This window comes from Drosophila grimshawi, unplaced genomic scaffold, assembly GCF_018153295.1.
Source record: "Drosophila grimshawi isolate 15287-2541.00 unplaced genomic scaffold, ASM1815329v1 contig_1377, whole genome shotgun sequence".
Classification (NCBI taxonomy): domain Eukaryota; kingdom Metazoa; phylum Arthropoda; class Insecta; order Diptera; family Drosophilidae; genus Drosophila; species Drosophila grimshawi.
The window spans coordinates 25,258,590-25,283,835 of NW_025062900.1; the positions used below are offsets into that span (position 1 = coordinate 25,258,590).

At 39.8% G+C, this 25,246-nt stretch overlaps 2 protein-coding genes across 5 annotated transcripts in view; one reads left to right on the forward strand and one right to left on the reverse strand.

The window, feature by feature from the left end:
* Positions 1-25,246, forward strand: part of LOC6567113 (protein sickie) — a 178,903-nt gene that overhangs the window by 83,630 nt on the left and 70,027 nt on the right. For all 3 annotated transcript variants that reach the window (XM_043214691.1, XM_043214689.1, XM_032739645.2), the window contains exon 3: positions 5,873-6,279. In XM_043214691.1, the coding sequence (XP_043070626.1) occupies positions 5,873-6,279 (407 nt within the window). The remainder of the gene's footprint in view (positions 1-5,872; positions 6,280-25,246) is intronic.
* On the reverse strand, positions 13,220-15,621 carry LOC6567115 (xenotropic and polytropic retrovirus receptor 1 homolog). Of its 2 annotated transcripts, XM_032739646.1 has the most exons (6): positions 15,497-15,621; positions 15,327-15,431; positions 14,786-15,272; positions 13,935-14,648; positions 13,710-13,876; positions 13,232-13,645 (listed from the first exon to the last, which is right to left on the reverse strand). In XM_032739646.1, the coding sequence occupies exons 1-6, from the start codon at positions 15,563-15,565 to the stop codon at positions 13,346-13,348; spliced, it is 1,842 nt and encodes a 613-aa protein (XP_032595537.1). In that variant the 5' UTR covers positions 15,566-15,621; the 3' UTR covers positions 13,232-13,345. The 2 variants fall into 2 exon arrangements, with proteins under 2 accessions (XP_001993486.1, XP_032595537.1); XM_001993450.2 differs by having other exon boundaries at positions 13,220-13,645; positions 14,786-15,431.

A 25,246-nucleotide genomic window follows, 5' to 3' on the forward strand; every position in this document is an offset into this window, starting at 1 on the left:
TGAAGAATTTGTGGATTTTGGTTATTGATTTTGAAAATGGCACGTCAAGTGCCAATAGCCACAAAGATAAAGAGCCCGTCTAACGCGATGCCATCGCACTTTCCCTTCTCCCACTCGCCCACTCTCCCTTCGTCTATCTCTCCCCAAGTGTGAGTGCGGTTTTTGAGCTTTTCATTAGTTGCTAATTTGATGGAGAATGCAGCAGACGAGTGCCTTTAATTAAGCACACACTGCAGAGCAAAAGCTATCCATGGCCACAGCTCAAAGTGAACAGTTAAGGTAATGGGCATTTAGCCAAGACTGCCAATATCTTTAAGCTCTGAAATTGGAATTTCTGAACTGAAAGTCAATCGTCAAGGTACTCATGCATTCAATACACTTTTGTCGTGTTTAAGCGTTAAATAAAAACTTATTGTATAAAGCCTTATAAGTATTAAACTAAAATTTAAAACTTAATACTTTAAACTTTAATAATAATAACAACAAGAATAACAATAATAAAATAATAAATAAATAAAAAAAGATGCATTTAAAACCAGGCAGCTCAAATTAAAATTAAATGCATAAATTACTTAATTTCTTCCCACTTTCCTGGTGGAAAGAGCGAAAGAAAGAGACTTATAAATAATACCTGATTTTTTCCACTGATTGAAGCAGCGAATTTTTTCATAACGAAAATTATTTAATTCTTATCATACTTTTATTTATTTATTTTTTGTCAGCGGTTAATTAAACAGAGGCTTGGCCCAGCCCCAGACTGAGACAGACAGGCAGAAAAACAAATGCGCATAAAAATATATATATATATGTATAGATATAGAGACATATGCACCTTTATATATGTATGAATATATATATATATAGATATAGAGACATATGCACCTTTATATATATATGTATATATATATATATATATATATATATATTTGGAGGCGCCGCCTACGTTGATTAATGGTCTGCGCTTTAAAGTGCATATAAATCAAATGAAATGAAATTTATATATACATATATACAAATATATATATAAATATATATATACATATATATATATATAAAGATATTCTATAAGGATGTATAATTAAAATGTCATATGCGTCGCGTTGAGATCGCACGGTCAACTCTTTAGCACCATTAACAAAAGCTTTGGCCGTCTGCCTTCAGTGTCCTTCGTTGCCTTCTTTGTTCGACCGCACTTAATCCTACGGCGCGAGGTTGGCTGGAGCGAAGGGAGGGGGCAGTGGTGGGGGAGGGGGAGGGGGGTGGTCACTGCACAAAAGCCAAAGAACGAAACGTATTGCATTTTGCGATAAATTCGCAGCGCATTAAACGGAATCGTCGGAGACCGTGTAAGGGAATCAGTAAGTGGAATGACGAGGAGCAGAGCGATGTGAATGGGGATGGCGATGGGGAGAGTGGAAGGGGAAGGGGGGGGGGGGGGCGCATGCTGACTGACCACCAACAATGCGCGCCGAGCATTCGGAAATTCTGTGCGCTTGGCACACAAACACAATGATAGAAAATCGAAATCGAAACGCTGCAAAAATCGCTTGCTCAAGAATGTCAATAAAGGCAGCGCCGATGGCTGCGACGTCAGCAGCGACGTTAACTGTGCAGCCAAAGGCTCTGCTCTGCTCGGCTCTGCTCTGCTCTCCGTTTGTCTTTAATGACGTTGTGTGTCCTGACAATATAACGGCACTTGCTGTTCTGTTGTCTTCATTTTGGTCGAGAGCATGAGAATCGGCTGTGGACGCTTTCATAACGCTGCAGCCGCTGCACAGTGGAACTGAAACGTCATCATAAACTTATCAGAAATTCTTGACAAATTAATCAATATATTTTAAAAGTTGCTAATTTTGATATTTATTTATTGTTATTTTAGAGCGCTAATGCTAATTGTTATTTTTTTTTAATATTTATATGAATATTAAAATAATATTGACCTGGAGCCAGCAAAAAGAGAAAGTCTATTTAAATTATACAAAAATGTGACTAAACGATGAATAAATTTAAACTTTGAAATCTAAGGATAAAAACGTAATCAGCTCTTTGATTGAAAATCGTTGCAGTTGTGATTCAGATTCAAAGATTCAGGCAGATAGTGGGTCGAAGGAACTGTGTAGTTTGAACCACTGTGCAAACCATGCTGGGTTCACATTGATAAGAAGCACTCGTCTTGCAATTGACATCTTTAAAGTGAACAACATTATATATTTGCTTTTATTTACAATACATATTTATTTTCGGGGCAGAAGAAGAGCCTTCATTTTTCCTTACATAAGATGAGGCAACTTCACAGATGCTCTTTGCAACAGACAATTATTTACATGGACTCGCATTTGTGGTAGCTTCTTGTTTTTGTTGTTGTTGCTTGATATCGCCTTACGACTTGCGGTTGCTGCATGCAACAGCTGCGATTGGAGTCGCCACAAGTGCTGGGCAAATGTATGTGGCAGAGCTCGCTTTTGTGTATCTTTTGCATCTTTGGCATATGTGGCAACTCTCGCCTTGCAGCCAGTCAGACAGCCAGACAGCCAGCCAGCCAGCAAAGTCATCTATTGTGGCCTGTTTGACTTTTGTGCATTACGTAAGCGTGACTCTCAACTGCGCAACTGTGCCACACACGCGCTCTTTGAATGATTGCCGAACACAACTACTGTGCGTGTGTATGTGTGTGTGTGTGTGTGTGTGTGTGTGTGTGCTGGTGTGTGTGTGAAATGGGAATCAAGTGCATCGCTCTGTTTGACACTTGCAGGCTGTCAGCGCGGCTCTGATTGATCGATTGAATTTGTGTATGTGAATGCGTGTGTGGGTGGGAGAGGTAGCCACAATGATTAACTGGGCCAAAACAAACATTTTAGAAACCCATAAAGTGAGGTGTATGATTTCAGCTGTTCACAGTGTGATTAGCCACAAAATATTGCGCAATAAATCAGCTGTTAAATGTGTTGGAGAGATCTGACTCACAGCTAAAAATAAAATCATTTAAGAATTCATTATTGGAGTATGCAAGAAAGAAATTATTTATTTAATTTCATTTGTAACTTTCACTACTTTTAGTCCACATTAAAATCGTAAAAAAAAGATTAATAAACATCAATTATTGTGTTTGTTCAACTAAAATTATAAACTTATTTCTTTTAGGAATATTTATTATTTATGTCAACTATGGACTTTGTCTTGCGAGTACAACATATGCATCCCACTCCAAAACTATCTTTATAATATTTATAGATAATAAGGGACACTTGGCTCAAATCTGAGCCGCAGACAGGTCAACTGGCGGCACTCCCCTTTCGTTTAGGCTGATTGATGATCGGCTCTTTTAAAGCTAACCAGCTAAAGGGCTAAATAGTAACTGTTTTTCTATTATTATCAACATAAAAAGTGTTGTAACATTTTCCTTATCTGCCGCTATTGAAAGTTCCAATGTAATAGGAATTATCTAACAATTGTGATAGCAACAGCCAAGTTGTGAGCCAACTTTAAAGTTCGCTTAACAATCTGCCATTCTGACCTCAATCGCAGCATAGAAAAATTGGCGCGACATGCGCCAGAAGAAGGAATTAATTGAAATTTATTGTCTCAATTTATAATGCTGCAAATTGAGCGTTAGGCCAAAAATACTCGTTGAGCAGAGTTCAATGTATCTTTCAGATACTCCCAGCTTCAATTCCATTTCCATTTCCACACCCAGTCAGATACTCATTGAACTTGAACTTGAAGTCGCTGCCCAATTGTTTGCCAAAGTCAAAGTTTTCATATGCCCGGCTTCCAACTAACTTATGCAATAGTTATTACTAACTTTGCCGTCATATAAGTTTAAAGTTTGCTTCTTCCTCTTCTTTTTGCTGTTGTTGTTTAGATGTGCCTCTTAACTCGTTAGATTCGAACTTTGGGTTTGCAGCCGGCAAATTGAGTGCACACAGTTTGGCCCGGCAGACGTTTGTCATTTGTCTGCTGTCATGTCAGTTGTCAGTTTGATTTTGACTTTTTCTCTTTTTCCCATTTTTTTTTTTGTATTTTGCTTTTGGTATTTTTTTTTTTTAAATTGTAACAACTGCTATGACGACGGCAATGGCGATGACGCTTGACGCTGGACTGTGACAATATATATATATATATATATATATATATATATATACATATATATATGTATGTAATATCAAATGTTATACGACAAAACAAAAGACAAATTGTGCGCGTGTTGACAATTTTTTATAGATTTTTCTCTTCACAACATGTGCAATTTGGGAGCGGGGCATGTCAACTATGTGCTTAGGTGTGGCACAGCTCAAATATTAAATATTATAATTATTATTATTCATTATTCATGCACTACGACCTAGTTAGATTGACATCATTGAGCCTATATTCAAGAATATAGCATTCAAGAATTTTTGTCTGGCTGAGGGCTTCTATGTTCTCCGAGCTTTAGAGACATCGGCAGATTCCGCCACACATTGTACCTAGTTTTGTTAGACATTTTGTAATCAAGGTTAATCTAAATCTCACCTAAGTCTCTTCTTATCAATGGATATTACTGGCTTAAATCGTTTATAATTATAGCTGCCTACAATCTCCACACAAAGCGACTATCGCAGATGTTTTTCTTAATTCTCAGCAGCTCTAATATTAGATTATATTTTTTCTATCGAGTTTAATATTTTCTTGGATATTTTCTCAATAATTGATGCATGGTATATTATTTATGTCTTGGTGTTTCTAAAATATAGATAGATCAAGTAAGCATATGTAACTTTGTATTACTCAACGCCAACTTGCTGTATTTATTTAATAAACAATTTCAGAAACTGAGTGAATTGGGACCAGATACTACACTTATTATGCATAGTGATAATATTTGTGTGCATTTCTAGAATTTCATTTATTTTCATAGAGGGTAACTCGAAAGTGAATAGTTTTCTAGCATTATGATTGGTTTCGTATATTTTGTGTTTGACATACGAGCTGTGCTCCATTTTTACAGCAGTTGACGTCTGAGCACTTTATCTTAATGTCAATTCTCTATTTTGTAGCCAATGCCTTGACTTCAGTTTGGGAGTTCTTTGTTTTTATTTTTTTGGATTTCGTTTTGTGTGCGTGAAGCAGTTAAAAACGTTCAAGCAAATGAACAATAAAAAAGCCATTTGTAAGTCGCAGTTTGGGCCACGTTTCTTGCTCATTTGGAGTTGTCAAAATCACGAAGTCGACGTCGTTAATGGCGCCCAGAACTTAGCCTATAGATAAACTGGCGCTAGGATTTAGATTAACATTTACATTTACATTTACATTTATATTAGGCGGCTTTTAGGCTTTTAGCCGTGACTCATCTAACTGTAATCGTAGCCATAGAACGAGCAACTGCATTGGCTTGTTATTTAATTTTTTTTTATTATACAAGTGATTAATTTCATTTATACTTAAAATTATACAACAGTCTGTGTTTACATATAGAATTACAAATACCCAAGTAACTTGTGCTAAATGTTTGTTCTTAAAAGTATACTTAATTTAAGTTAGTATCCATTTATATCTTTTGTTTAGATTGCAGATAAATTTGAAATACAAATGATTGTGTGAAGGGCATGGAAAAATGTACTATAATTATTATAAATAACCGATGTCTGTTGTAGAAATGATATAAATAAAGATTCAATTTCAATACAAATTTATTTATTACTGTTTTATGTTAGTGAAATTGAGTCGAAAAATACTTTAAAGTATAGGCCAATTACTGTTTTAGATTTTATCGAACATTTTAAACTGGCTGTTGACCGAGTAGTTTCATATCAGCACATTGTATTGCAAAGCTTTTATTTACTCTTGATGCGTCCTTCCTTTGACTCGTTTGATTCCTTGCCGTTTGTTGCAGTACGACAACGTGAATTCCTGTCTGCACGTGCTGCGGAGTCAATCGGTTGGCGGTTTGGACAACATCACAACGAATGACATCTGCGCGGGTCGCCTGAAGGCTGTCCTCGCCCTCTTCTTCGCCCTCAGTCGCTACAAGCAGCAGGCGAAGCAAACCAAGTCCATTGGCGTCGGTTGCGGTGGTGCGGCGAGTACTGTTGGCGCAACTGCTGCTCCTGGTGGTGGCGGTGGTTCTGTTCTTGGTATTGGACTTGGCGGCAGCCTGAGAGCGTCTGTTGCTAGCAATCTGCTAGACAAGCATCAACAGGAAAAGCAACAACAGCAACTGCTGCAGCAGCAACAACAACAGCAACAAACGCCACAACAGTTGGCCCAGTCACTGGAAAACGGCAATGAGATGGTGAATCGGTAAGTCAATATATATTATACATATTTCAGCTACAATTGTTGCTCATATACATATTTCAAATACAAAATTTATTAATTATAATTATAAAATGACTGATGTTTAAAAATTAACTGCCGTAGTGCCAGTGCCAGCGCAGTGAGCTTTTGTCTCGCTGCACTTGATTTAGGTCTTTGCTACGGCTTGTGTCAATGCTATTCAACTTGACGAAATGTGTGCTGCTAACAAAGTTGAATTTACTAAAAATACTCGATGGTGTGTGTCTCGGCTTAGAACGACATACTTAACGAAACGTCAGTTAACAGAGCTGTTGAGTTGGAAACATATATGTTCGATTGACTGTTATATGTTAATTTAGCTTGGTCATGTTGGCTTAACAGATGCTGGAATTGGAATATGAATGTTAAATTTTCTGCTTGGATTAATTATTACAGCTAGAACAATAATTCATAAGTCTGCTTATAAGCGTTACAATAAATATATATATTTATTTAAGTAAAATCTACACATGTGGAGCGTTCTGATTTAGAATCGCTTGGGCAAATATTATTTGTTTTATGTTTGTTATATTCATGAATTAATAATCCTTAATTAAAAGATTTCAAAATACGAAATGTTACAAAACATATAAATTTTCTCAAAAATAAAACTTTTCCTTACAATTTTTAAATCTGTAAGTTTTTAATTCTTAACGAAACTCACCAAATATGATTGCAACATTGAACTTTTATCTCATATTGTTCTAACTGCTCTTTCGAAGTTAATTCAGTTGGGTATGCAGCATTATAAGTTCCAAGCCACTCCATTTTGAGTTTTTACCACGCATTCCATCAATATTTCAAAACCTTGGCCCAAAGTTAGAGGCAAGCACTGGTTCCCTCTTCCCTCTTCCCATTCCATACTACATCTGCCCCATAGCAATGTGTGTAGGTATGTGCCCCAAACAGAGCTCATATCAATGTGTCTGTCTTTGATTTCCTTTGCATTTCTCTTACACCGTCATAAGACTTCCGGTACGCAGCTTTTATTCGCATTTCTGTTTTTTTTCAGTTTGCGCTACGAAATTCCAAGCAAGTTTAATATGATTTATTGGTTTGTTTGCCGGAAATTACAGGCGATTCACTCGACGGGGTGTGGGGCTTCTATCCTCCTCCCCCAGGACATCTGTTGTTGCTCCCCAAGTCGTAAAAAATGCGGCCCAACTACGCCAAGCCCTAAGATGAAGCCAAGACGCTAAGCAAACACAATTGGCATACTACGCGAGAGTGGAGCGGAGCGGAGACAGAATCTGGTTTTGCTGGAGAGCTCTTGAAAAGCAGCTGAAAAATTCAAAACATGAGAATGGAAAATTAGAAAACTTTATTTGCCGAAAAGTCGAAAGCCAAAAACGTTTGTCGTCTGCAGCGAGTTTGGGGTTTTCTTGTGTGCTTGCAACCCTCGGGGAAATCCTAGCAGTAGACAGGAAACGGAAGCTTTTCTGCTGCGCTTACCCAACCAAAAAACGAGGGGACCAGAAAGAGAGAGAGAGAGAGAGAGAGAGGAAGAGAGGGGATGCAGGCCAGTCACCGTTTAACTCTCGTTTCTCTCCCCTCCCTGCCGATTGTTGGCAATGTGTTGATGACTTTCACTGACTATGAAATTTAAATGCGTAACGGAAATGTTTGCATATTTTTTGTGTGCCTTGGCGCTGTTTTGGGGCAAGGGGCGTTCTGTGTTGACTAGCAGACAAATAAATTACATTGGATTTTTATGGTCGTCCTTGCGCCTAGTTTGTGGTAGGCAACTGGGGACAGGGGACAAAGGACAAAGGACAGAGGACAGAGACAGACGACCAGCAGCACGACGATAACAATGCGGCAAGTTCATTTGAAGTTGCAACGCCATAAAACTTTCACTGCAAACAGACTAAAGCGCCCTCTATATATGCTTTAATACCCTATATTCGATGGAGATTGGTAAGGGAATTTCATAAGGATTGCGATAAGGATTCATTTACAGCTCCCCTTTAGCACTGTAATGTGTAGAAGATTCTAAGAGTTCGTATTTTAAACTTAGATGAAGTTTCTTAACTCAACTTTTTAATAACCCTCTCTGATTCTTTATACATGTGTTCAGTAGATCGTTAGGATTATAATTTTTTCAATTATAAAAACTACCACCAGCTACTCGAAAAAGTGTTTTATCTTTATATTCACTCCCACAGATTGGGTAAAATATATTAACAAGTCAAGTCCGAGTTTTTATATGTCTTCACTTGTGGTTCAGTTGAAGAAACAGGGTATCTGCTAGTCAGGCACCCCACGCGAAAGCATTCTTACTGTGGGGTTATGCTACTATGCGTTGTTTATAATGTCTGCGGTCTGGCGACCTAGACACTGAAACCGAGAGCTGTCCAGCCTGGCTCGCTTGGGGGCCTTGGAGGAAGAGCAGCTGTGGCAAAGCAACCCCCAAAAATACACAATGCGTACTCTTAGTGAAATTCGCGTTTCCCTGAAGTGGGCGGAGTGGAGCTGCTAGGACAGGATGTAAGGGAAGGGAGTGTGGGTAGGCAGTCGTATATTAGAAATTCAAAAGCATTTTAACGACAGCAGCTGGTGCACATTTCAAGTTAAAGTTGTCTCGTGGCAGACTTTCAGGGACAATTCACAAGTTTTCAGTACCTGACACTGATTTAGCCGCTGTTGCCACTTGGCACTTGCTGCTGCCAACATGTTGCGCTCCCTTATGCATATAATTAAAAACTGTAAGGAGGCAGGTCTTGTTTTAAGACTTCAACAGCAGCTGATGACATTTGCAACCCCAAAAGGCACGATACTTCAGGCTGGAGCCATTTATAACAGCAAATTGCTCAGCAGACATAGCCACAATGTGTGCTCCCGAATATACACTGCACATTTACAGCGAGCCGGTGGAGCCGGTGAGGGGGAGTGGCAGTTTAATGGTAACTGCTGAGTAACCCCCAAGATGTTCACATAATTGACAGCTGCTGTTGAGGGTCACAAATTCCAATGCATGCGTGCCCAACTGAAGCTGAGCCAAATCCAAATGTCCCTTTTTAGAGGGGAGCTGCTTGGAGTGGGTGGTAGGTAAGCCATCCACGTGTGTCCTCACTTAATTCGAATGCATTTATGCGTGACCAGGCACAGGACGATGTCTAGCTAAAGAAGGAGAGAGAGAGAGAGAGAGAGAGAGAGAGGGAGACAATGCTGTCGTCCTGGCGACCAGGATTTCTGTAGAGAACCGGGACCACAATTGACAACTTGTCCGCCCCGCTTGTGTTGTCTGGCTTAACTTTTGTTGTCCTGCGGGCAAATTTCTGTTTGTTTTTTTCCAACAGACTGAGAGAGTTTTCCTATGAGTTGAATTTATAATTCCATTTGTGGTTTTAATTTTGTAAATGTGAAATTAATTTTATTCAATTTGTGTGCAATCGAGGGTTGCCAGTCCTGCAACTCATTGCTAACTGGATTGGGTGCGCTTCACGCTTCATTGACGCTCGATTGTGGGGACTAAGCGCAAATTGGCTTAGATCAAAGTGCTAAAGGGGTAATTGGGCGCCAAAGCGATTAACACAGCTGACAACAGATACAAAGGTCTTTTAGTGAGAGTTAGTCATGGGATTACTTTGCCTACGCGCCGCCAACGAACTGCGTCTTGACTCATCCAGCATGGTCTCGACCAGCAACTCATCTCGGGAATTCAATGCCGATACGAATATATCACGAGTGGCACGATAATTGCCACAATTGTACAAATGCTCGTTCTCCAATCGCAGAAAATTCCAGATGAATCTCCGTGCAATCTCACAAATGCTGGTCAGCGTCTTGCAATTGTAGGGCAATAGTATATTATAGTGAATCATGTATAGCTCAAAAACCCAAATGAAACGAATTGACAGATCCGCAATAATTGCAAAATAATAAAACATCTAAGGAATTTATATATATAGTCAGTGAAAGATATTTGTAGGCGTTTAGTTACTCGCACCTTGGGATAAATTAAACGCTTGCGTAGAAATATATTCGAACAATCGAACACTTTGAACAGTCCATAGTCCTGAATCAAATCCCACGCAGTGCAATATATGGTTGATATGAAAGAGCTTACCAGGTAGCACCAAGTCCAAGGATTTGCAAACAAATTCTCATAATTAGCTGACGATGAAGAGTTTACTTTAAATCAGACTGAAAAATCAGTTAATCGTCTTCGTTGACTAATAATATGAATACCCTCTATTATTAGCTTAGTTCAATTGAATACTCACCGTTTGTCTCCAATTGAATGGTTGAAAAGGTGACAACAATCAGCGTGGAGCCATAGGCAAAAGCATTCACCAGATAGGAAGTCGGCTTGGATTTGCTATCCCAATATCGTTTCAGGCATTGGGCCAAGCGGAACCAAGCAGGCAAGCAACGGAGAAAATAAACCACATAGTCTGGCTCAAAATCAAAGGTTTTAACGCTATTCAGTTGGTAACGAACATAGAAGCGAATTAGCTGATAGAAGTCCACAATGCACTGAACTAACGAAATCATTTGATCTGCCACAAAAAAGTCCGCAAAAGACACATAGCAGAAAGGAGCAACCAGAATCCGGCCAAAACTTCGTAGCACCCACATCCTGGCCGAGTAGTTCAAAATCCTGATGGGATTGATCAGCAGTGCCAGTGGCACCAGCAGTCCCACGAGTGGAAAGTACAGAGGATCCTTGACGCCGAACTCATCATGATGGATAAAAAACAGCATAGACAAAGTGCAAATGTATCCATAGAAACTAGCTGTGCTCAGCAGTTTGACAGGCACTGTCGGATTACGTGGATTCAGCTCAAAGATCAGCACGTGATTAATGCCCACGGTCTGCCAGACATGAAGATTGATCACAATGCCGAAGCCATACAGCATCAGGGAAAACGAGGCTCGATAGAGTCGTACGAACGTTGAAAGCAACTCCGGATTACTAAACAGGCTGTAGTCTGCGAAACAATGGTAGAAACGCAATAAATTAATTAATAATATGAAGTATATCCTCACTGCACTCACATGAAAAAAGGCAGACGACAGCTGAGACTATAAAAAGACCCAGCAAAACGCCAGCTGAGAAAATGTGGGTTGGCGATGTGGGTTGCCCCAGAGGAGGAACTCGCAGCTTTTCCATGGCCTTGCCACGATCACCTTTCGTTATATATTGCGTGTATATGTCCTCCACCTCGCCCATCATGTTGCTTAGGTCTACGCCGCTCTGACTGATGACTGCCGGCTCGAGATACTCATTAATCCAGTTATGCCCAGTCGAGCTCTTCAAGTATTTATCGAATTTTTCGCACAGCTTGTAGAAGCCCGTGTAGTTCAACTGCTGATAGTTGTTCAAGAGCACCAGGCTGAAGTAGAACTCGCTGTAGGCTCTTTCCAGTTTGCTCACATTTCGCGGCTGATCATCCAATGGGGGCAGACTAGGAATATTGCCCAGGTCACCGCCCACACGGTGCACATAAATGAACTTAACCTTAAAGGTGGCATGTTTGCGATATGCCTCGGCCATCTTGTGGTCAAAGAAATTATTTACTCGCCCCAACTCGGCAGTTAGAGTTGTAAAGAACTCGTCTCCAAACTCCAGACAGTACACAGCGTACAGGGATTTGTATCGCGGATCTGGCGCATTATCCGCAGCGTGCAGAATTTTTGCTTTGAGTTCCTAATTAATATTAATTAGAATTTTCGTTTTTAGTTGAAATTGATATACTAACCGCATAGTTGATATATTGCTTTCGCCATTCGCTAGTTAAGTGGCTCTCAAAAGTTTTGCCAAAGTTCATTTTGATAGTTTTTACAATGCTAGTTTTTTGTATTTATTTATTTTTATATGTATTATTAAAATGAGTTTAAAGTCAATAGCATAGATTTCACAATATTGAAAATAGTTTATATATTGTTGAAAATAAATTATTAAACGAATAACAAATTGCAATCTATGTAAAGAAAATCAATATAATGAAATCAATGTAAGTCTACTTAGTTATTTGTGTTGTGCATCCACTCTGTGTAAATCAGCTGTTCATATTTGATATTAAAACAAGTAAGTCGGCTGTACTCGAGTGAGCTCGACTACGACTTCCCAGAGGCCAGCTGTTGAATATATTTAGAATAGAACTATTGGCAAATTTCCCTTTATAATAAGTTTTGCACCCAAATGTGAGCAGGTCTGCAACTGCACTCATTTCTTATAGCATGCTCAGGCACTGAAGAGTAAACAAGTAAGAGTGCTCTAGTCGAGTGAAATCGACTACGATTTACCCTCAAGACAGTTGTTAAATATGTGTTGTTTGATTGGAAAATTTCCATTTAAAAGTTTTGCACCAAAATGTGAGCAGGTCTGCAAGCGTGCTCTGCCGACAAACACGTGCATATTCATACATACATACATATACACGTACAATACACACGAAGAAATATTGACAATTGCGTCGATTATCATGTCATCTCTTTCTCACACATGCGCTCGCATATTGATGCATACAGAAAGTACAATAGCTTGGGTCTTTCTCATCTGATCTTGATGAAATTTTGGCAGTTGATCAATAATGTGCATATGTATGTTATATATATATTCTGCCTTTAAAATTGTAGCATTTAAATGTATCGATAATCTAATAACGGAGGCAGTTATCGATAAAATAAATCAAGTAAAATTAAGCCTGGTACACGAGACCTGTATTCCAAATTGGAAGTCTCTAGTAGTCTCTTATAGTATCTGAGACCTGCGTGTTCATACAGACAGACGGACGGACGAACGGACATGGCTATATCGATTCGGCTGATCAAGAATATATATACTTAGTGGGGTCGGAGATGCTTCCTTCTGCCTGTTACATACATTTGTACAAACCATTATACTCATTTTACCCACTTTTAATGGGTTCAGGGTATAAACAAATACAGTTAAACATTTAATGTTCATTTTATAATTTTATTTTATGAATGCATATAAAGAAAATTCAATATAAATCCAGTTACGCTTTTGTAAGCTATAAACGTAAAACCCAAATGAATTTCGATTAATTTTCTCCGAATTCTAGAATTCCTTCTTACGCACATTGATTGGCGAACTATCACGTCTTTCGCTACTTTCCTCCGCGTTTAAGTTCAGTGGTGTGAGGAATATATCACGAGTGGCCCTAAAACTGCCGCAATTGAATAAGTGCTCGTTTTCAAGGCGCAGGAAATTCCAGAGGAACCTACGTGTAATTTCACACAAAGTGGCAATCGTCTTGCAATTGTAGGGTAACAAGATCTCATTGTATATCAAATACACCTCCAACATCCAAAAGCAACGGATTAAAATGTTCGCAACAATGACTAAATAATAAAACCACTAAGAAAACATAATAAGGTTAAAGAACGAAAGGTCGGAGTTTCCTTGAAGTCTCAATAATAACCTTGCGATATATTAGATTCTCGCGCAGTAAAAAATGTTCGCCTTTCCACACTTGAAATAAACCAAAATCCCATACCAAGTCCCAAGTTGTGGAATAAACGGTTGATATCAGTGAAATGATAAGATAACTCCAAATCCAGGGATTGTCAAACATGCTGACATAATTATCTGCAAATTAAATAACAAATATATGATTGAGCAGAGCTGTGGATTAACTTGAACCCACCATTCGATTCCATAACAATCGTGGAGCAAATGACGGCAGCAATACTAGTTGCATACTTGACTGCATTCAGGGGATAAGAAATGGGTCTATCGCTGCTATCCCAATAGCGTCTCATGCACTGGGCCAAACGGAACCCAGCCGGCAGGCAACGGATCACTGGAGCCGCACAGTCCGGCTCGAATTCAAAGGAACTGTCGCTGTTCGTATAGTAACGGAAATAGAATCGAATCAGATGATAACTGTCCACCAGGCAAAGTGACAGCGAGTTCATTTGATCGGCCAGCCAAAAGTCAGCGAAGCGCACATGAAAAAAGGGTGCAGTCAGAACCCTTCCCAAGCATCGTAGCATCCACACTCTTGCCGAATAGTTCATAATCCTAACGGGATTGATGAGAATCGCCAGAGGCAGCAGGAGGCAGACCAGTGGAAATGGATATGGATCATCAACGCCAAACTCATTGTGATGTAGGAACAATAGCATGGTCAAAGCACAAAGGTATCCCATTCCACCGGCTACCTCTAGAAAGGAGGTGGCTGGCATGTGCCTACGCAGGTCGACGTTGAAGATCAGGACGTGATTGATGCCCACATTCTGCCAGACATAGACATTGATGGCCAAATAGAAGCAGCACAGCACCCAGCAAAAGAGTCCGCGATAAAGTCGCCCAAATGGCATAAGTGTCTCCACTTCCTTGAACACAATCAAATAATAAACTGACAACGGGAAGAAATGCACAATATCAAAAAAGAGAAGATGATATACAGATGGATAGATCACAAGATTATATACTCCTTAAAATGATATAAAGTATTTGTCATAGTCAAAGTCAAGCGTTCCTTGGGCGACTTACATGAGATGATAACCATAATGGCACTGACAACAAACAGACCCAGCAGGACACCGGCCAGAAAGACCTGAGCTGGCGGGGAGGACCGACGCAGGGGTGGCACTCTCAACTTGGCCATGGCCTTGGCTCGATCTCCGTTTGTCAGATGGGTCGTGTAGAGTCTCTCCACCTCGACAATCATCGCCAGGAGCTCATCTTTGGATAATTCAGGCTCAACGACATTGTAGCGAAACCAGGAAGCACCTCTTTCGGATCGGATGTACTTGTCGTACTTCTTGCAAATCTTGCGAAAGGCCGTATAGTTGAGAGACCAGAAGTTCTGCAGCATTATCAGACTCAGATAGAACTCGCTGCAGGCCAGGCCCAAATGACGAGCAGTCGTCCCTCTAGCTGGACCCAGTTCCAAGATCAACTGAGCTCTTATGGCCTCCAGTTTGCGATGGGCCTCGGCCAGTTTCTGGGCGTAAAAGTCCATGACGCGGCTCAATTCCTGGTGACAGACCTCAAAGAAACGGCTCTCGAAATTCTGATAATACGAAATTACTTCGCTACTCGCCACGTAATCCTTCTCTCGAATATGTCGTAAATCTCTAGTAACTTTGGCGTCGGGCGCATTGACAACGGCTCGACGAATCATTTCATTAAGTTCCTGAATATTGTACGGTGATCAGATCAGATTGTTCATGATAGATATACGTGTATATAGTCAAGTACCGAATACTTCATGTATTGTTGACGCCACTCGGTTGTCAAATGACTCTCAAAGGTCTTGCCGAACTTCATTTCTGCTCAACTCAACGGCCTCAACTGGATATTTGCATTAAATCTTTCAGTTTCAATTGAAACTGACTTGCCTTTTTTTGTATGATGATAAAGACTACTTTGATTAAATGTTAATGTGTTTTATAAAAGAGCTTGTCATCGAAAATCAGTTTTAGTGTAGATATATATATGTTATTTATCATTACCGTAGATATATATATATGTTATATGCATATTCCTAACTCAGAAAGTGTCTTAAAGACCTCGAATGTAATAAAAGTTCGAAGTTATTTTATAGCTTAAATTAGGTAAATATTGTTATATTGTAATTTAAATATATTTTTCGACTGGCTCCAGGTCAATATCTATTTATTTATCAGTTGGCTGTGGAGTTTGAGACTCAGTTTCATTCAACAAACTATTATCATTTAATGCATATTAATTTTGCTTTACAAACACGTCTGCTGTCGAGTTTTGTTTTGACCATATTTCAGTGACTCAATGGGAAAACACAGTGAATACACTCCACCACCTTTATTCTTCTCTCTGCTCGGATTTGCCCATCCCCATTCAAGTCGCTATTGTCCAACAGCCCACGCAATGTTGCAACGTTTTTAACATTCCGTTCTCTATTAAATCATTCTTTTTTTTTTGTTTTTTGGTTATTTGACATTTTCGCTTTTGATTTTTTTTTTTTTTTTTTGTGGACAGTTGCTCGTTTCCGTGGCTTTTATCCTGCTGAAGCCTCAAGCCTCGGAGCGGGCTTTAATTTTAGTCTGTTTCTCTTCATATTTGCCCGTTTTCAAGTGCGGTGCGTGCCGCATTTTGAAGTGATGCCGTTTTTTGTCTATTATTATGAAATTTACAAGGGCTGGCTTAAGGGTTGATTTCGCAACTCTTTAAGTATGCAGAAAAAAGTACAAGAAGGTACAATCAGCTTCAAAATTCGATTCCAGATTCAGGCAGTTGAATTCAGTTCAGTTCAGTTAGTCATATTTCTAGTGACAAAGAAAGAAAATGGAGTTTTAGTTGGTGGATGTTGGGTTAGGAGGAGTTAGCGGGAGGGGGAGCAAAGGATCTACAAGAAAATGTCGTCTACAGGCATTGCAGGGGGTAGCTCAGCTAACCGTATATACACACACAACCCCCCCTCACACACACACACGCACACACACACACACACACACACACACACACACACACACACACACACACACACACACACACACACACACACACACACACACACCTCACCATCAGCATCATCAAAGCGACCATTCATCTCGGGCAACGTGAAAAATGTGAAACAATTGCAACGATGATTACTTTTTCCCCAGTTTGTTGTTGTTTTTCTTCGTGGAAAATGGTCGTAAAGGAAAATTGAATTGCCAGTGGGTGGTTAGCTGAAGTTTCTGTTTTTTTTTTTTTTTTTTGCCCATTGGGAGCATTTGGCTTAGGCCGAGAGTGGGAATGAGTAATAAAGAAACTCACCAAAACAGGTGAACCGAATTCATAATTATATGCTAAATACTCTAGTAATTAGCTCCCGCGGGAGTCGGAAGTTGATTATGCTTAGATGACTGGATCTTATCGTATTTTAAGCTCCTTAATCATTTTAGGGGGTGGCAACTAAACTTACTATGTGACAAAATTGGCAACATGTGCAAAATATACACAAACTCTCAGACTGCATTTTATTTCCGCTCGGATAAAAACGAGCTGCTGTCAGCATTTTAGATTCAATTCTTGATACCCTGTTATCAAAGAATGTTGTTAAATATTACCAACTTTTCAATTATTCAAAATATTATCCTTGAGATTGATATAAAGAATTGTCTTTGTAATTGTCATGTTGTTAAATTATAATTTAACCTATTTTTAACGCTTCTAAATATTTCTTTACAATCGACTCACAATTTCTAAAGGCATCATATGCTAAAATATAATATAGAGCATCTTTTAGTCGTAAGTACTCAACGAAAACATTGCTTTCAGTTTTACTGCCATAACGACAGAAGCAAATAAAAATATTTGCATAGACAAACCGTTGGACAATTGGACGAGACTAACGGCCAAGTGAACAGCCGGGTGTAGATTGGACGCGTTTAGAGGAGGGGTGTAGGAGAGGAGTATATAAAATGAAAAGTAAACATTGCAACATTCGCTGCCATTGAAATGATAAAGTGCGCCGTCTCTTCCAGTACGACAAAAGGCAATAAAATGCATGCTTAGTGCTTGCGAGGGGGTGCTGAAGTAAGGTGCGGGCTGGGGGGAGGATGGGGAGGGGGCGATTTAATGGCATTAGTAGTATATAGTAGTTTGGTAGGTGGCAGTGGAATCGATGTGGTCCAGTCGCTCTCGAAGCTGGAATTACATGTGTGTCCGTCTCGCATTTGTTTTCTTTCTTGTCTTTGTTTTTGCGTCTGTGGCATGTGAATTGCTGGAGCTGGAGCTAGAGTTGGAGCTGGAAAACCTTTCATGCTTTTTGGATTTGTATAAACAATGATTTATTGGCTCTAGCTCAGTTAGTGGGGTTGCACAGTTTCCAGCTTCAAAGTTGTTTTTTTTTTTTGCAAAAGTGAGGGAAAGTTTTTCGCTTAGCATACAAATAATTGAATATAACATAAATCTTAAGTTCCCTTAGCAACTGTCACAATATTTTTAATGTTTATTTGCATTTTACTGCCTATTAGGGATTTGTATATAATGTTTTCCAACTGTTTTTTTTATGCCCAATCGAATTTATTGAATGGAAAACGCAGCATTTATATAATGTGATCGATTTGCAATTTCTGTAGTTAGCTGCAGCATTTTAAGTTTCACAGGTTCAGTGTGCTTTTGAAATATTACACTATTGTCCTAAGAGTTATGCGGAACATCGATTACCACCCACTCTCAATTAAAACTCTCGCACTCCCAAGTTAATAACTCAGCAGCAACTGCGAGTAGTTTCGTCCAATTTCGATTGCCATATCACGCAAATTGCACTCGAATTTCGACAGGCGGGCAATAAACCTCCAAAAAACTTGAAAATCGGCCAAAAACACAAATTGCGCGCTCGACTCGAGCCCCAAAAGCGGCTTAAAAATGCTCAATTTAAACAAGTTTTTTTTTAAAGCAATCGAAGTGAGGTGAAGTTGACCCGTTCGAAACTAAAGCTGCAATGATTAAACAATTTTCTCGCCGATATTGTTGTTGTTGTCACAATCTGAGCGACATTTTATGTGAGAAAAGCAACAACAAATTAAAAAGAAGCAAATGAAGAAAATAATTTGCGATAATTGCTTAGTATGTTAAATTGCACCGATTTGTTCGCCAATAACTTTGGCCAACTTAATTGCACTTGTTGTTTGCCCCTTCTGAGCATTGAACTTCAGTTGTTTCACCGAACAGAGAGGGGGCAGCCGCAACTGTTTATACCCGGCACACCGACAAAACGACAGACAGTTGCAACCTGCACGTTGCAACCACCCCCATTTGCTCCATCCATTCATATGACGGGCAGCTGTGCGCATCGAACATGTTCGAACGAAGCCAAGCAAACAGTTCGGTTGCGTTCAACAACGTTCAGTGTTCGTTTAGTTTGCAATCGCATCGCGTCGAGTGCTGAACGCGGAACGGGTGTGCGCGTCAATTGCCGGCAAATTTTGATTTGATTTTGTTTATGTTTTTATGCACGGAGAAAAGGCGGCAAAAAACCCACAAATGTGTGAATCAAGTCTACATTTATGATGGTTCATTGTCAGTCACTTACAAATGTGCCAAATAGTCAATAAATCTGTGAAGTGAATGTATTACAAATAAATCTATATCTAATGTGCTATATTTAATCAAGTTTTTGTACATAACTGTTGCATATTGAATGGCGTTGCAGCTCCCAATTCATTCCCCTTTTAGATGTCTTTTTGTTTTTTGGCTGGCAGCATAATTATCGCCTTATCGCAGTGTATACAAATTAAAAGGCTTAAACCCAGACAAAAAGTGTTTGGCAGCAGACGTTCTCCATGGACCACAAGCCGACCAGTAGACAAATTCCATTTTAGATAAGCGCGTATTTTATTTATTTATATGCTGAAATACAGCAGACTTTAACAGGATTCGCTGTCCTGTGGGATTTGAACTTTAGACAAAAACAATGCTCAATTTTGTAGAATCTCGCAGAGCTTGAAATAGTCGCGAATTGTGAAAAGTTTCTGCTTTTTAAATACTTGAATATGTTAGACTTCCAACGTTGATGACCAAATGCATTTCATATAGAATTTCGTAATTTAAACTTTTAATAGCAGATGTTTCCTTCATTTCCCGTTTACACTTTCCATTTGGCTAGTTGCTAACTTTTGCCATTGTTGATTGTAGTTCACAGTTTACAAAGAAGTTAATTAAGAAGATTCTGAGTCTGAGTCAGAGAATAATGGACACAGACCGGCAATTAGATATGTCCGCACGTCAGGCGCAACCCATTTGATTTCTAGGCGCTAATCTTCAGTGTCATCGGCTCATCATCATCATCGTCATCATGAACATCATCAGCTGGCAGTGTTGCCACCTCTCCCGATTGGACTGTCAGATAGCTAACCGGTTTCTGTGGAGCATTCAACTGGCGCGTGTGCCTTCTATTAATCTTGTGTGATTGTGGCTCGAGCCAAAAATTTGCAGCTGGCTTTTGGAAACCTAATTTGATTCAAGTGGCAGCTGTGCCCCCAAAAAGGATTGAGAGTTGAGGAAGTCATCCTTGAGAGTTCGGGGCTAATTATCCGGATATCAGTAGAGTTGAACTGCATGCTCTGCTCAATTTTCAATTTAAAGCCTGCCAGTGACAACTGACAAGCTGTCAGATTCATCCAATTCCAGTTGAACTCGAACTTAAGCTTCTTCCTCTTCAAATAAGGGTGCATTGAACTGCGTGACAGCAACGAAAGCAACAATCCTACAATCACCGGCAGCAAATCAAAGTCTGCCGTCTGAAATTTGAGATATCAAAAAGCGAACTGTCAAAATACCAAAATGAAAATTCAATTGTGGCTTCGGCTCACAGAAAGAGGGAACCAGACAAGGTGGGGGGAATATTATTGAGTACTTACTGTAGGTAGCAGCCGAGACGAACTTTGACTAATGATATGACATGTGTATAGGGGCCTCCTCTCCTCCTCTCCTCGCCTCCTCGCCTCTTCCAGCGTGTGAATGAGACAGAAGTGGATTATGATTACAGTAGCGACACCCTAATGATTTAATTATGATAATGATAATAGCCATTGGGCTATGCAACTACATATCTGAAGTTGGAGTTGGAGTTGAAGTTGAAGTTTGCCTAATGTGTCTCGTGTTAATGATTAGTTTCGGCTATGTTTATGAGTTTCTCATGTAAATATATCCACTTTGATGGAGCGGACTTGAAGGTTATGTGCATATCAATTGGAACTAGTTTGGGGGGTTGTTTTGTCATTGAGCTCACAGAAGAGCGAACCAGTTCGCACTGCTAAAAAATCCAGTTTGCAAAGCTAGAAATTTATGAGCAAGTTCAATGGCATTTTCACTTTACTTATTGACATAAATCTAATGCACAGAAAGAGCAAAGAGTTTATTAGAACTAATTCTAAAGAGCTTCATAGCTCTTATTTTTTCTTTTTCTTATTAGATTAGTGCATATAATCTATGTGCCCATAAAATATCCGCTTCCGCTTTTGAGAGTATTTTAAACAGTTGCCACAATTTCCACTTACGCCCAGCTGCAGCCCCTCTTCAGGCCATAACTAATTGTTCAATTCAGAGAATATCACGTACGTCGATTGAATATAACTTTTTGACACAGTTAACAGCCGCTGGCTCTTTAGCCCAGAGTTCAGTGCGGTTCAGTTAAGAGTTGGCTGCTTATCAGAACGTTGCACTTTTTGCCAATGCAAAGAAAGAATAAACTTTGGCCGCCTCTTATCTATGCCTTTGCACGAGCCCAAAGGCACTTTGAAAAATTATTAAAATTGCTTCGAGAATGCATTTTGCATAGACGGGAGAGAGAGAGAGAGATACAGAGTAAGAGAGACAGACAGATATTGAGATAGAGAGAGAGAGAGGGAGAGGCAGAGAGTGGAGACTGGAGAGTGGTATCCAGAAATTGACGTTTAGTCACGTACGATGGCCAAAAGAAAATTATTTAATATGCAGCCGCTGAGGCGCAAAAGTGGCAAAAAGTTGTTTAAAACCCAAAGACGAGAGTAGAATGTGCTGATAAAAGCTGAAGGAAGTGAAGGAACTCGGCACACAACACACAAAAAGTAAGATTGGGAGGAGGGATGGGGAGGGAGGGGTGGCTTTGTGTAACGACATAAACCGCAAAGTGGTGCGTGGTGGTGGCATATCTGTATATGACGGTGGTGGCTGGTAACTTATCCAGACGGGCAGCAGACAGAAGAAGGCTCTCTTTTCGTTGAGGATGTGGAAATGCAATTTTTGACAGGAAATTCACACAAAATTAATGGGCCTGTTGCCCAACAAATTCTTTGGATATTGTTGGCTCAAGCGGGGTCAGCTTGTAGTATGTACACAATTGGTGGTAACGTTGCCATTGCCTTGACGGCAGTCGAGTCGAGTGGCGAGTGGTGCATAAATCTAACAATGCAGCCGTTCAATCACAGCGCCAGCCCCACTTCCAACACACGCCCCAAAAACCATCAGACCCTCCAGCTGCTGCCCTCACATTTGGCGCCTGGGCGCATGTATTGCATATCAAATGCTTGGCAAATCCAAACGGACAACAACAATCGCTTTTAACTTCGACTTGCAGTTTAACAAATAAATTTTGACGAGATTTATGATCCAGGTCGGTTCCACTCACTGTCTAACAGAGACTCGCCCCACAACCCTTTTGTGTTTGCCCTGCTTTCCAGCCCGGCTTCAAGTTGGCTTTTAATGTGCCGTACAACTGACATAAAGCAAATACTTCCATCTAAATATAAATAAACGAGAGGCAGGCATTAAAACAATGCATCTAGAGGCGAGAGACACAGAAGAACTAAATTTAGCTCTTGCAATTGCCGAAGATGAAATACCCTTGCAGACTTTGCAGAATTTAGGACATAAAATGATCACCTTTTGCAGTATGATATAACATTCTGTGCAATTTATAAATCTTTCAAAGCGTTATCTTGAAGATTAACTGTTTGTTTGTGATTTTTTGTTGGATATAATTTTATTATAGTGATATAGTCTGCCGATCAAGATTACTTCAACATCTAAGCTGCCGGAACCAAAGGAAAGAGCTGAGCAGACATAGTTAGTCGAATTTTAATGCTAATCGAGAATAAATAGATATATAAATAGATACCTGATGTTATCAATGATAACTTTCTCAATGCCTTACACATTTCGACAGGAATTTGAAATACCCTCTCCAGAAAAACAATGTTGAAACGTGCAAATGCTGCACGTGCTGCTCCAAATTTTGAACAGTTGAGAGCAGAGCAGAGCAGAGCAGAGCAGAGCAGATGAGACCTGCCAAAGGGAAGGGAGCAGTTAAAAGAGGTGGAGTGGAGAGCTGGGATCTCTAGCGGGTCCGGACATCGTTGCGCTCCAGTGAGCACAGCAGCAGCAGCCGGAGCAGCAGCGGGGCACACAATACAAAAATAGACAAGTTTATGGAGCAGAAATCAACTTGAAAGACTCTTTTAGCTTCCGCTTAAAGGCAAGGGAAGCACAGAAAACACAAAACACAAAACACAAAACAGAAAACAGAAAACAAAATACAGAAATAAGCAGCGCGACAAACTTTAGACAAAAGTCTTTTATTTATATGTCAAAGCAAATCAGCAATTTGTCACGCCGTTTTAGCGCTGAGCAGGGAGTCGGTAAAAGATACAATATCTCAAACCGAATAAAAGCTGACATTTTGCTGTGCCCTTTCAAGTTTTACATTTGATTTTTTTCTTTTGACTTTTCCGAGGCGGACAATTAACTGCGCTAAGTCTTTGCATAATGAAAAATTCAATTTGTTACTATGATAGGTGCGCCCGACTCACGCAAACATATATCATAAATAGTATTTCATAATCGGTTGACAGCTTTCAAGTATCAACTGCCTTCTTTTTTCTGTCCAATCAAAGTGGCAAACGCATCGTGATTATCAATGTTTATGATTAATACGGGCTTTACTTTTTGCCACTTGTGTGGTCTGCAAATATATATTTATATATATACCATATATATATATATATATTGCATCTATGTGATTTCATATGGTTATAGCCACACACACATGCAATGACAATTTGCTGTAATTTCTGCCAGCAATTTGCATTCAATTTGCATACATTTTCTAAAGACGCTTAAAAACTTGATTGTGCAATGTCATTTTGGGACTGATCTTTAGCTGAATCACAATTTGCTGAGCTTTAAGGGGCAGTCGAAAAGATTATTGAGCTCGACAAAAGCCGCTGTAGATCAGCAAATTTACTCTTATAAATTATTGAAAGAAAACGTTCAAAATAAATTTGTTGACGCTGCTTTGTGCAGCTCTGGAATCAATGAACTACTAAGAGCTATATCTGTTGCATGTATTATTTTCACTTGCTTCCTGATTCATCAAGCACAATTATTCAAGGCATTTGTGCGATTTAGTCACGCTTCCTTCGTGGCTTGGAAAAGTGTTTTCCTTGCGCTTCTTGATTGCTTGCAGCGCCACAAGCTGTCAGGCAATTCAACTTGAGTGCTTTTCTAGTCGACTTGCCAGGCATTTAAGTCGCGTTTATTATGCCAAGCTTCAGTTGCAGATCTGTGACAGCCGACTCAACAACAATTTGCTTCAATTTATGAAAATGATGCAGACAGGCGAGTAAGAATCAGAGTCAGAGTCAAAAACGAGTCAGAAACGAGTCGGAATCGAGTCAAAACTAGAATTGGAGCTCGGCTGATTGTGGTAATTGCTGCTGTGACACTTTTGATTAAGCATTCGACTCGGGGAGAGACGCAGCACAAATATTCAATAAATCAGACAAACTCACGCATAAGTCAAACTTCATATCAGCTGCCAACTCTTCCTATTTTTTTTTAGCCCACCCGTGTCGTGACACGTGTCAAATTTGGTGAAAAATCCTAGTCCAATTGCAACATTTATCGCAATTGCAACAGCAGGCGTAAACTCTAGAGCAACCCTTACAGTGTGTACTGCCAAAAACGCACAAAATCCAAGGCATTAATTTTTACGACAAATTGATTAAGCATAAATTTCGCACCCTTAACTCCAAAATGCGAAGTTTGTTGGGTGTTCTAAAATATGACCACTTTGAGAGCATTTAGCAGGCACTTCAAATATGTACTACAACACTCCTCCTCCTCCTCCTCCTCCTCCTCCTCCTCCTCCTCCTCCTCCTCCTCCTCCTCCTTTTCGGCCTCTTCCTTTTCTCCTCTCCAAGTCCCAGTCCCACTCACGTGTCACACGCACGTGCGTATTATTTACACGCCATTTTTTTCTCTCTGTGCATTTCCGATTTGGCTTGCTTGTTTTCGAGGGCTTTGCATCTTTGTAATTGAAGTTATTGATTTTCAACTCAAAAACATTCTTCAACATTCTGGCAAAGAAGGGCCTCCCTTTTTGTTTCTCATTGCCTGAGTCGCCCTGTTCTGCCTTTTTTCATTATGGATTAGCCGCATCAGCAGTCATACATCAAAAATGTCTGTTTCCACTGGTCTCTGGTTCTGTATTATTTCGGCACG